The sequence below is a fragment of the Mesocricetus auratus genome, unplaced genomic scaffold (genome assembly GCF_017639785.1).
Source record: "Mesocricetus auratus isolate SY011 unplaced genomic scaffold, BCM_Maur_2.0 Super-Scaffold_100004, whole genome shotgun sequence".
Lineage (NCBI taxonomy): Eukaryota > Metazoa > Chordata > Mammalia > Rodentia > Cricetidae > Mesocricetus > Mesocricetus auratus.
This window is the reverse complement of record NW_024429189.1, coordinates 87,363,650-87,377,267: the sequence shown is the minus strand read 5'-3', so window position 1 is coordinate 87,377,267 and position 13,618 is coordinate 87,363,650. Positions and strand designations below refer to the sequence as shown.

Here is a 13,618-nt window from a genome sequence, read left to right as displayed (position 1 = left end):
TATCCTCTGACATCCACATGCACACTGTAGCGTTCATCATCCCCTACCATGACATTACACACACACACACACACACGAAACAAACTAATAAATTAATAGAAATTGAGGATACAGATAGAAGAAAACAGGACCAAAATAATTAAAACATCAGTATTTTAAGTTGTGATTTAGAGATATTTGTTCTCCACTTTTTTGTAATCTCACTATAAAATTACTATGAATAGTGTTTTATTATGATAGCAATGCTCTACTGTTTGCTTCATGTGTCCAACTGCATTCAATTTTTTGCTATTTAATTTCTACTGTAGCCTCGTGCTGTGGCAGGCTTTCGAGGGACAGTTCGATATGCATCAATCAATGCTCATCGTAATAGGGTATGTATGTGATCCAGGGTTGTCATAACTGCATGTTTATGACTTGCATCACCCTGATACCTTTATATTTCAGTTCAGAGGTATAAAAAGTGCTCAGGAGCTGAGGGTTCTTGTCTTGATTCACTGTTTTGTTTAATGCTAATTCATGTATAGTGGATAATAGATATGGGCAGCTGCATAAAAAATGAAGTTGTATTTGCTAGAAAAGGCAACAGCTAAGTATATCTGTTGGGAATGCATCTGGTTAATTATGTATTAGTGTTGAAAATTAAATATAGATGTTTGAAGAAATAAAATACCTGGATTCTATTCTAAGAAATTATTTGTAGGATGGGGCCAGCATAATGGCTCATCAGGTAAAGGTACTTAATCACCTAGTCTGACATCTGAGTTTGATCCTTGGAACTCATATAGTGGAAGATGAGAACTAACTCCGGCAGGTTGTCCTCTGCTCTCTACATGCTTAGTATGGCACATGAGGACCCACACATGTACACATATATATACACCCCAAACAACACAATAAAAACACTTAATAGTGGATATAATACTGTTGATATCTGATGGAACATAGGTTGTTTTCTTTTTTCTTTAGCTTGTTTTCTTTATAATATACGTTAACTTTTGTACATCAAGCCCTTTGTTTATGTAACAAGGGGCATGGAGATGTAAGTCAGCAGTAAAGCTCTTGACTAGCATGGGGAAGACCTGGTTTAAGCCCCACATTGCAACAAAAACAATAAGCCAACACATCAGTTTTCTTGTTTCTAACTGAAAGGAAAAGAGAAAACATTTAGAATTATTCTTTATTTTTAATGTTAAGAATTGTGTTTGGGTTAGGTTAATTTGGGTATGAATTCTTTTATTTGCAACAAGAATGGCCTTGGACTTATGGTCACTTTACTTCTCCCTGCCATGTGCTGGTATTATAGGCATGCACTGCCACATCAAGTTTTATATGGCACTGCGTATCATAAATGCTAGGCATTTACTCTGCCAACTAAGATGTATCTCCAGCCCTGTGTTGTTTTTACTTTTTGGTGGTTATATTTTTGTGGTGTTGCGAATATCCCAGGGTCTTACACATACTCAGTGATCTAATTTGTTGCTGAACTGCATCTCCAGGTAGGATATTTATATCAAAACATTTCTCAGTAAATATATTCTGCATGTGGATTGATACATAACTATGCGGCATATAGTTGTTTACAAGATGATTTATGGGAAATTAATGGTTGGGCTTTAAACAATGTAATGCGCTCAAAAATTTTGTAATGTAATATGACTGAATTCTCATATCTCAAGGAAATGGGAAGACACGATGACCTTTGGTCCTTATTCTACATGTTGGTAGAGTTTGTGGTTGGTCAGCTGCCTTGGAGGAAAATCAAGGACAAGGTAATTTTGAATTGTAATGTCAGTTTTGATAGGGAAAGAATAAAATTTCTCTTCAATCTGGGTGGTGGTGGGGTGGTGGCATGCACTTTAATCCCAGCACTCAGGAGGCAGAGGCAGGCAGATCTCTGTGAGTTCCAGGCTAGCCTGGTCTACAGAGTGAGTTCCAGGACAGCTAGGCTACCCAGAGAAACTCTGTCTTGATAAATTTAAAAAATTTCTCCTCAGTAAGCATTTTTGTTGAAAAATATTTAGTATAATATCCTCATATATTGAGACATAATGTAGAACAGATGGGCATATAATTCGTGTGTAAGTCCCTGGACTCAGTTCCTAGCACTACAAAAAAAAAATAGTAAGTGAAAAGCAAAAGATAAAAAAATTCACATAATCTCTCTTATAGGTGTATATTTTTGTATTTGAGTATCAGTTTAGTCGTGAACTGTATTTCCAATTTTTAAAAAAGAAAATCTGCTTACATATGAAACTTAAAATCTATAAGCAACTTCACTGCATTATAGTATGTGTTTTCTCTAAACTGATATTAGAGAATTAATATTATGATTTTTATGTATATTAAAAATAGTTACATCTTATAAGAATAGCATTTCTTCTGATGTGAATTTATAGATTTTAGTTTTTAATTATCAGATTATTTTGTTCAAATAACTATTAATACTACCTTGATAAAGGAAAGTAACGCAGTTTAAAGAACTCTTGGGGAACATGAGTTCACTGTTGCAAACTCTATGTCACTCTGTTAGCTTCGCATTTTATTATCTTCCCATCCCACTTTGAAGCACTGTGTGTAAAGAGTCAGTGAGAGCTTCTCTTGCTTTGTACTTCACCACTGTCCTCCCATAGCCTGGTACATTCTCTTGAGATTGTTAGCTCTGGGCTTATAATTATAGCTTCCAAAAGAAGCTGACATTGGTTCCTGTTCTCTTTACTTTGCAGGAGCAAGTAGGTTCCATTAAAGAGAGGTATGACCACAGGCTCATGTTGAAACACCTCCCTTCCGAATTCAGCACCTTTCTTGACCATATTTCCTCTTTGGATTATTTTACAAAACCAGACTACCAGGTAACCATCTTTGTGAGTTCTGTACGTTGATTTTTCTTTCTTTTAAGAATGTCAGAATTAAATATGGAAGGTGCCTATAGTAGCATTACTTAATACAGCCTGAGAAAAGTAAAGTTAACATGATGTTGATATGGGTGTATGAATGTGTGTGTGTGAGAGAGAGTGAGAGTCAGAGAGTCTTTTGGATGAACCTATTTCATGGTTAGATTTATTATATAGCAAATTTTTCTGTTCTTGATGTGATTTACTTATACATAGAGCAGTGGTTCTCAACCTGAGGGTCAAATTATCCTTTCATAATAGTAGCAAAATTATAGTTATGAAGTAGCAATGAAAATAATTTTATGTTTGGGGATCAGCACAATATGAGGAACTTTATTAAAGTGTTGCAGTGTTAGAAAGGTTGAGAACCACTGATACAGAGCATGGTGATAATTCTAATGACATAAATTTTATAGTAATTTCTTGACCAGAAGGAACTGTACAACATAATATATCTGTTGAGGGCTGTCCATGATATTGGCTGGCAGTCAGTATATGCTACTAGCTCTGTCTGTGACCACTGAATTATGTAGTGTAGCAGTTATCAAGCCTTTCAATGATCAGCTAGGTTTACATCAAATTGTATTGCTCACAGAGAGAACCTGGTCAAGCTTAATGCCAAAGCAGTTGTTTTACTGAAAACACAAATGAAACTTCACAGATAGTAATAATAACATATATTAGCATATAATTTTATCTTCATTGGACTTCACTGCTTACTAGTGGAAGTGTTTTGTTTTGTTTTGTTTTGGAGACAGGGTTTCACTGTGTAACAGTCTTAGCTGTCCTGGAACTAGCTCTGCATCTCGAGTGCTGGGATTAAAGGTGTGTAACACCAACACCCAGCAACTAATGGAAGTTTTAAATTCTAAAGTGTTGTCAGTATCCATGCCTATCCCAAAGTGGTTTCATTTTCATATAGTAATTACTTCTCTTTGAAATTTCAGCTGCTATTTAAGGTATGGACAGGATATACAGCAGAGTCAACAAACCTTGGGTCTGAGACCTAAATGAGTAAACTTGTCTTCTTCCCATATGACTATTGATATAATAAACTACACACAGATTGTCTCCCATATTGAGACAATACATTGTTTTAGAATTGTTTCAGTGTGTGTGTGTGTGTGTGTGTGTGTGTGTGTGTGTGTGTGTGTGTAAGACAGAATCTTAACTGTCTAGCTCAGGTTGGCTTCAGATTTACAGTTCTTTTGCCCTAGCCCTCCAAAGTGCTAGGGATTAGACTGTTGCCACTATGCCCAGAAAAAGTGTCCTTTTTTAAAAAACTATATTTATTTTATATATAATGGATGTTTTGCCTGCATGTATGTCTGTGTCTGTGCCTGGTTTCTGTAGAGGTCAGAAAAGATGTCAGATTCCTTGTGTTTTAGTTAGGATTAAAGACATGTGCCACCATCACCTGGCTGGGCACTGATAATTTTTTATTTATAAATTCACAAAACCCTAAATGAAAGTTTAGGATTTTGTTCATATTTGCTTCTTGGTTATTCTTAAAATCTAAGAAAGACTGCCATATGCCAGCTAATATTTGAAGAGTCTACTTAAATTGCTGTTACAAGTTTTTCTTTTTGATGCTCTCTTAAGGGTCAGGTCTATCACTTGGTAACAGAACAAAGTATGGCTATTTTCTTTTGGGGGAAGAATGGAGTAGGTATGATTCTTTCTTGCTCTCTGTTCTTTCACAAACAATGAGTGGGAGAGAACAGGTGACAGGAGAGGGTAAGTTAGTGAAATGTTTTATACGATTCATTGGAGTACTTTGGGGACTGGTGTCAGTGTGGTATCAGTGTTCAAGAAGGTCTGAGCTTGCTGGGCAGTGGTGGCCATATGAAGAAGAAAATTAAAGAGATAAAATGTTACAAGCAGATACAAGAGCATATGCCTACTACATTCTGTGGTAAGAAAGGAATTGAAATAAAACAAGGGAGCCTAATATCACAAAAGGAGTAAATGGTTTGAGGTGAGGTTGGAGAAACAGGAGGACAGATGTTGCAGGGCTTTATAAGTCTTTTAAAGAAGTTTGAATTTTATTCTAAATGAACAGAAAACCTTGAAAACAAATAGAACAAAATCAGGGATATGATGATCCTTGTCATAGGACTTCTTTGGATCACCAGCCCCCAAATAATGACACAGAGACTTATTAATTATTAAAGCTTGGCCTTAGCTTAGTTTGTCTCCAGCTATCTCTTAAAACCTAACCTGTTTCTATTAACCTATGTTCTGCCATGTTGCTTTTTACTTCTCGTCCATTCTGTATGCCTGACTTCCTCCGTGTCTTGCTGGCATCTCCTGCCACGCCAGATTCTAACCCTGAGTTCCTCTCTTTGCCTGGAAGTCCCACCTGTCCTCTCCTGCCTAACTGTTGGACATTCAGTTCTTTATTAAACTAATCAGGTGCCTTAGGCAGGTGAGGCAAAACAGATACATCTTCACACAGTATAAACAAATAGCCAATTTGTGTTTCTTTTGAAACTTACATTCACATATTTGTATGTAAGGAGTTGTACATACCAGGGTGCATGTATAGATCAATGGACAAAGTGTGGGAGTCAGTTCTCTCCTTGTACCATGTAGAGTCTTGTTAGGTTTGCGACTAAGTATCTTTACCAGCTGAGTCATTTTACCAATTCCCTACTTGTGTTTTAAGAGAATAGCTTTTTCAGTTGCATGTATTCCAGGAAATCAAAGGAGACTTAAGAGTTGAGTTGGGAAGGTATATAGCAGTGCCTTGGAAAGAAGAAGGGCATGTGTCTAAACACCATGTAGATTCTTGATCATATACTACACTAGTCAGTTTGTTGTATCTTTGCTAGACAACTCTCAAGTGGTTTCTTGTGCATACAGGCTTTTTGCAGTCAGGGGAGGAACTAGTGTGGATGCTTATCCAGGTCTGAGACTGATCTGCTATACTTTGGCTTACTAGCTAGAACTCAATCACACTGGTCAAGTTCTACTTGCAGTGGAGTGGAAGGATGGTCTTCTGTGGCTATGAGGCTAGAGATAACGATGCCCTTGACTTAGATATAAATAGTGGAGATGGAGAGGACTAGGTCATTTCTTGTCTCTACTCCTTTAACCTTTCCTCCTTTCATTCTTGTTGTACTTGTATGATTGGGCTGTCTTGGTCCTCTTCTGCCCTTATCCCAGTATGTCTTCCTAGAATGTCTGTGTCCTAACATTGCTTATCATGCTCAGTTGAAAACTCAGTCCAGATGTTAACTTCTCCAGTATGTTCTACTTCCTACTATATCAGAGTAATTTCCTGAGCTGAACTTTTTATTTGTTTGTTTGAGACAAGGTCTTTCAATGTAGTCCTGAAAATCCAAGAACACTATGAAGACCAAGATGACCTGGAACTCACAGACAATCCCCCCTGCCTCTGCCTCTCCCAAGTGCTAGTATTAAAGGTATGAGCCACTGTGCCCAGCTTGAGCTCTACTTTGAAAATCAATACTTTGTTTTGTTAGCTTACCAGATATTCTCTTTAGAGTCAAGGACATGTTTCTTAGTTCATGCAAGAAGTTAACACAGTAATGATAGAAAAATATTCTTGGTGTTGAGCAAAGAAACATGTGAACCAAATGAAAGTAACCAATGGTTTCTTTTTGTAAACAGGGTATGCCATGACCCAAGCCAGACTAGCAAGTAGCTCATGTAACTAAGATGGTCTTCGTCTTTAATTCCTAATGTAAGGGAATGATGGTTAGCTGTTTCTCATCGGCTGAGGTTCGACATTACAATCTACTCCTGATTGGCTAATTTGGAAAGCTTCCCAAAAAGACATACAGGAAAGGGGGAAGGGGGCATTATGTTATGGGAATGCAGCAGGGTCTGTGGGTAAGTAGAAATTTTACCAACAGGGGAGGCTAAAATATTTGAATTCTTAGCAAGGCATGTTGGTTCATGCTTTTAATCCCAGCATTTGGGAGGCAGAGGCAAGTGGATCTCTGTGAATTGAGGGCCCGCATTGCCTATATAGCAAGCTATGGGCAAGCCAGGGCTACACAGTGAGAAATTTTCCCAAGAAACAAAAACAAAACAACAATAAAAATTTGAATTTCTTTTACAGGGCGGTAAGAGAATATGGAATATTGGTCCTTGGCAGGCTAGCCTCATTTGATGTGTGTGGGGGGGGAAGGTTTCTTACTATTCCTTTTTATTATACATTTTCATTTTTTCCCTTAAAACTCAGCCAGCACATGTTGACTTTCTAAAGTGTCTAGAGACAAAAAGTGACAAGGGAGTGTTTGATGAATGTGGTCTCTGTGAGTCTCTGAAGGAGGTCCCTGACACAAGGAATTAACTTTGTTTTTTCTGTTGTTTTTTGTTTTTGTTTTGTGTTTTTTGGAGACAAGGTTTCTCTATAGCTTGGTACCTAAAGGTGTGCTGGTTACTTTTTTTTATAGTCTTTTTACCCTAAACTTCCTAGCCAAATCTTACCTCTTATTTTCACATCCCCTCCCCCCAATAACCCCAGCTGCTGCTCTAAAATTGGGGCAGTGACTGATGTTACTTCTTCCAGCTGAATGGGGTGGAATATAGCAGTCAGGGCACTCCTCCACTAGGTCTGTCTAAAAGACCCCAAAAGAACTTTGGGTGTTCCTTTCATACAACAACCAATGTGTGAGGGAGAACACAAGTCCTGGACTGATGCTTGGAGAAAGATGTGAGGAAGTGCTAAAGGCAAGTAGAAGAAGCTGAAACAGAGGATATTTTTAAACGTCCAAATCAAAGTTCATTAGAATCTCTTGATGGGCTTACAAAGTGATCTGTTGATTGATGTCTCCTCTTTTTCATTGGGACTCCAAGGCTAGTCTCCAAAACATTGAACCCAGGATCTGCTTTCAGACATTTTGATAGTTTTTGGCATGGCTAGAATGGGTGTTAAGTGCCTTCCAGATTGCTTCAAGAAATTTATTCATTAAAATGATAGTGGGCCTGTATCTCTAGGCTGTAAGTAGGGGCAGCAGTGAGTCAGGGTCTGAAAATTTCCATCTGAGCAACAGTTTTTTTTGTCAAGGAGAAAATTACTAGTGAGATACTATTAGAGAAACGTAACAATCCTTTAGCCTTTAGTTACATTTTCATCTTGGGTATTTAGACCGTGCAGGTGACCTTTCTTTCAGCTTTCTCTTCCATTCTGGAGAAACACTCAGCCATCTTAACCTTCATAAATAAGTTCTTCTTTACTAAAAATATTTCCATTTTTTCGTTCTCCTAACATTTTCTTTTATTTATCAGTTTTCTTTCTTTATGCCATGAAGCACAAAACCTAAAAAATTCCCCATTTGTTGTGAGAATTTTCTCCATGGGAAAAGATTGAGCAATGTCAGTCACAGTCCAGAATTCTATTTCGCCAGAGTTTACCCAGAGGGACTAGTGAATTTATTTTATTGGGCCTACTTATAGCACATGAATTAGGAGATACTGACAGAAGCATGGGTGGCTGGAGAGCAACTAAACTGGAAAGAAAGTCTTCACTTTGTATGGATGATGGCTTTCTCCTTCTCCCTAGTCTTCCTCAGCATATATATTCTAGCTCTTCCCCTCAAGGCCAATGCAGTTAAGACAAATTTACATAAAACTAGCTGGAAGGAGTGCTGGATATTCTCCAGAAGTATTCTAGATATTCTGTGAAGGAGCATCAACCATCAACAAGCCCAGCTATGAGCACCTCTTCTTAAGATGCCAGCTCTGTGACCTAGAGGATAGTTCTATAAAATATCACCTTAATAAAAGAAAGCCATTCCCAAGCTATGTGCTGTGACCTCTGATAAAAGCCACATCCAAGCTTCACACTGTGCCCTGTGGTGAGGACTGTGCTCCAGCACCTTTGAGTCACAACCATCTGCAACTCCAGTTCCAGGGCATCTCATGCCCTTTTCTAGCCTCCTTGGGTACCAGGCACACACGGTACACATACATAAATGCAGGCAATTGCTCAGACACATAAAATTTAAATTAGAGAAAACTTTAAAAAATTAAAAAAAGAAACCTTGATAACAGTTAATACTGTGTATCTTCCTAGATTGTTTTCTTTAATTGTCCTCTGTCTTGCTGGGTCTATTTTCCAGAGTGTGGGTGCAATACAGCTTTGGAAAACATACTTTCAGTACATATGGAAAACAAATGGTTAAAATACTCCAAAGAAAAGAGAAGCAAAAAATGTGTGCATTTCTTTACCTGTTTCATCTACTTATGTATCTCAAAAGAAAGTGAAGCCCTTTCTTTTTCATTGAATGATCTTTGAATTAGCCAAGCCAATATTGTACTTTCTGGGGTGAATGCTTTATTGATTCACTAGTCTGCATTTATTCAATTAGAATTCAGAAATCAAGATCCTTAGTGAAGTTCAATATATCATGCTACAAATAATTCCTGTCCATTTTCTATCAAATGGCAAATTAAAATTTCATGTGGAGATAAATGACGCTGATATTAATTGTATTTTGTGCTAAGGATAAGAGGAATATTAATCCATTGAGTGTCTGTTGATGACTGAAAACTAGCATCAAACATTTTTGTGGGTTGTATGTGGGTAGGTATTGACCCAAAATACTTTAGAAAATACATCTTAGTTAAACTTGTTGTTATTAAAAATCACACACAACCCTGTCTCAAAAAAATCATACATAAACATTTAGAAATTACAGAGAAATAGAAAATTCAAATTATTCAGAATCTCATTTTGATTGCCCTTTCTGTGCCTTGAATAATGTGCTTTAAAAAATCATTTTATTGTATATCCCAGTTTAACAAAAACGAACTGTTTAAAACTGAATGTAATGACTTAAACCACGTGTGCATCATAGGACACATCTATGATAATAATATTATTAATAAAAAGTTTTGAAAGAATTCATGAGAACCTTGATTTAGAAAATTCTGGATCTCAGTCCCCTTCCTATCCTCCCCAGGTTTCCCTTCCTCCTTCCAGCCCTTTCTTTTGCCTCTTTCCTTTTTCTTTTTCTTTTTTTTTCCCCTTTCTGGAGTGTAGTCTGAAGAATCAGATCCAGGGCCCTAACATATTTGAGGGAAGTACTATATATACAGCTGAGTGACATACCCAGCCGTTCTTGTTTTCTGTAACCCTGTACTTCTGGGGTATGTTCTGGGGTACTCTAGACTATAACACAGGTAACCTACATAATTTCCAAAATTTTATAATCATGCCTTTTCTAATTCCTTTCCTCTCTTTTGTTTCCTTTTCCATACCATTTTCCTTTATGTAATTAAGTGAAAGTTAAAGTATTTATTCTTGGAGTATCTTTAAAATTACTGTTATTTATAAGGCAATGTTTCAGTTCTGAAGAATCAATGATGAATAAGATCAGACATGCATTGACTTCTTGGGGCTTACAGTAGGTTAAAATAAAGAAAAATTAATTAAATACTCAATGGTAATAGACTTATGTGATAGCGTTTGATGCTCCTTATTGAAGCATGATTTCTTAGGTTACTTTTTAGAACACTATATTCTAGAGTTTGGACTTTACTGGTCACTCCTAACCTTTGTTTCCTTGGTAGAGTCATATTCTTTTGTTCTCAGACCTCTTTGCTAAGGCCATTAAGTGAAATTAGTTGGCCCTATGACTGTAAATATTGGTATTTATGTGCTAATGATTCACCAGCAGAATATCCTAGTCACCAAACTCACCACTTTCCATTTCACTACAATTTATCCAGTGGCTCAAGACAGAAGTCTAACTTAGCCTTTAGTCTGTCCTTACTCTCACAGCTTTCCTCAGCTTTGTCAACAGGGTCTTCCATCTCTTTCAAGTCATATCCAAATCACTTCTGTTACCCTGATGGTTTAACTGACAAGTAGCCTCCTAGCTGGTTCTTAGCACCTTTTATCAGCCCCGTTTCTGGCACCTGTTTTCCGCTTAATAGCCAGAGTCATTTTTTTAAACCTCAAAGATGTGGGCAAAATGCTCCAGTGAGAAGTGCTGGTTTCAAGTCTGGAGCAGGAACTGTAAAAATGAATGCCAGAGGTCAGGATACTTGTAGAGTAAGAGAAATGACTAGAGAATGAAGCTGTACTCATGAAATTGAAAAATGGTACATATGGACAGGTGGTTAAAAATGAATTGTATCTGAAAGGATAAATTTGACTTTTATGTATATAGGCATATACATAAAAGAAAAGGATACACACATGCACAAAGAAAGCACAAGGACTTTCTTTATGATTCTTTCATTATAAAAATGTCTTCTTTACAAATAACTAAACAGCCATATGGAGCAAACCTGAATATATATGGCCAAATATAATGATGTTACATAATTTCTTTTACCAGATTTTACTAGATTATAAATTATAAATAAAAGGCTATATTATAAACCTTCTGTAAACAAAATATTTCATACAACTATACAGTGGTACCACAATCAACATTAGTTAATTGACATTAATTTCTTGTCATCCACATAATCCCAGTTTCTTTCATTCTTTGAACCATGAATGATGAGCAAAGGGGTCAAGACTGGGCTGGTGAAACCCAGAGAAACAACTGACCTGAACAAGGGGGAGATCTTGGACCCCAGACTGATAGCTGAGAGGCCAGCATGGGACTGATCCAGACTCCCGGAATATGGGTGTCAGTGAGGAGACCTAGGCAATCTATGGGGCTTTTGGTAGTAGATCAATATTTATCCCTGGCACACAAATGGACCTTGGGTGCCCATCCCACAATGAGGGATGCTTTCTCAATCTGGACACTTGGGGGAGGGCCTGGGCCCTCCCCGGAACAAAATGACAGACTCTAGAGATCCCCCATGGAGGGCCTTACCCTCCCTGGGGAATGGAGTGGGGGGCTGGGGAGGGTTGATGGGGGGAGTGGGCATGGAGGGGAGAAAGAAGGAGCTGGGACTGACATGGGAAGCAAGCTTGTTTCTAATTTAAATATATAATTAAAAAGTGTTTTAAAAATCCTTTTTGTGGGTCTGATGTGCTTTCTGCTATAGAAGAATGTTAAGTTTATTACTGTTGGCTCACTCTAGCTTTTTTTCTTTGTCATTTAGCTTCTTACATCCGTATTTGACAACAGCATCAAGACCTTTGGAGTAATTGAGAGTGAGCCTTTTGACTGGGAGAAGAGTGGCACTGATGGCTCCCTCACCACCACCACCACCTCTGCCACCCCTCAGCTACACACACGCCTGACCCCTGCTGCAATTGGGTATGTCCTACACCTCTCAATGAGTGATGCCTTTTCTGAATGCAGGGATTCCCGCTAGTCCATTCCAAGCCCCTCAGATTGTGAAGTGCTAAGACATGTGGGAAAGCCTTGAGCATTTCCTTGAGTTAATCTTTTTCTTACTTAGGCTTTTGTAATTAATTCAGAAAATACTAATGTTCATTCTGTGAAATGGAAGCTTAGAGCTAATGTGACATGTTGATAATCAGAGGTAAAGTGGGTTTTCCTCAAAATAGTGAGAGCATTATTTGTATTTTTAAAAATGTTTTTATTTTTTTATTTATTTTAGAAACAATCTTATTTTACATATCAATCCTCTGATTCCCTCATCCTCCCATGCCCCCCACCGACTCCCCAAACCATCCACTCCCCAAGGATAGTGAGGCCTTCCATGGGGATCATCAAAGTCCATCATATCATTTGGGGGAGGGTCCAGGCCCTTCTTTCCGTATCTGGGCTGCAATAGTATCAGTCCATAGGGAATAGGCTCCCAAAGTCCATTTGCGCTCTAGGGATAAACACTGACTCCACTGTTAGAGGTCCCACAGACTGCCCAGGCCTCCTAGCTGGTACCCACATTCAGAGGGCTTGGTTCCATCCAATGCTGAGTCCCTAGCTTTATGACTGGGGTCCCTATGCTCTCACTAGGTCAGGTCAACTGTTTCTTTGGGTTTCTCCAGCACAGTCTTGGGTCCTTTGCTTATCACTCCTCCCTCTCTACAAATGGATTCTGGGAGTGTGGCTCAGTGCTTAGCTGTGGTGACTGCTTCTGCTTCCATCAGTTACTGGATGAAGGCTCTAGGATGACAATTAAGGTATCTCATTATAGAGGAAGAGCATCAAAGGTGGCCTCTCCAATACTGCCCAGATTCTTAGTTGACACCATCCTTATGGATCTCTGAACATTTCCCTAGTGCCAGATTTCTCTTTAAACCTATACTGGCTCCCTCTATTAAGGTATCTCTTTCTGTTACTCTCCTCTATTCCTCCCCTGTCTCAGTCTTCCTGATCTCTCTTATCCCCTACCCCCCTGCCCCCTGCCCCACATGTGCTCATATATCAGTGAGTACATACCATGTTTGTCTTTCTGTGATTGAGTTACCTCACTTAGGATGGTTTCTTCCAGTTCCATCCATTTGCCTGCAAATTTCAAGATTTCAGTGGTTTTTTTTTATATATCATTTTTTATTTTAATTTTAAATAGCTTGTTTTACATGTCAATCCCAGTTCCCTCCCCCTCCCCTCCTCCCGCACTCCCCTTCCCCCCTACCCTCCCACCCTATTGCCAAATCCTTCCACATAGGGGATATCTAGAGTCTGTCATTTCACTCTGGGTAGGGTCCAGGCACTCCCCTAAGAGTCCAGGCTAAGAGAGCATCCCTCTTTGTGCTATAGGCACACAAGACTGTTTGTATACCAGGGATAGACACTGATCCACAGCTCAGGGCCCCATAGGTTGCCCAGGCCTTCTCACTGACACTCACATTTGGGGGGGTCCAGATC

The 13,618-nt window shown here is 38.5% G+C and overlaps 1 protein-coding gene across 6 annotated transcripts in view; it reads left to right on the top strand.

Annotated features, from left to right (window-relative positions):
• Nucleotides 1-13,618, top strand: part of Ttbk2 (tau tubulin kinase 2) — a 129,027-nt gene that overhangs the window by 81,299 nt on the left and 34,110 nt on the right. For all 6 annotated transcript variants that reach the window (XM_040746124.1, XM_040746125.1, XM_040746126.1 and 3 more), the window contains 4 exons: nt 309-374; nt 1,680-1,772; nt 2,727-2,852; nt 11,940-12,097. In XM_040746124.1, the coding sequence (XP_040602058.1) occupies nt 309-374; nt 1,680-1,772; nt 2,727-2,852; nt 11,940-12,097 (443 nt within the window). The remainder of the gene's footprint in view (nt 1-308; nt 375-1,679; nt 1,773-2,726; nt 2,853-11,939; nt 12,098-13,618) is intronic.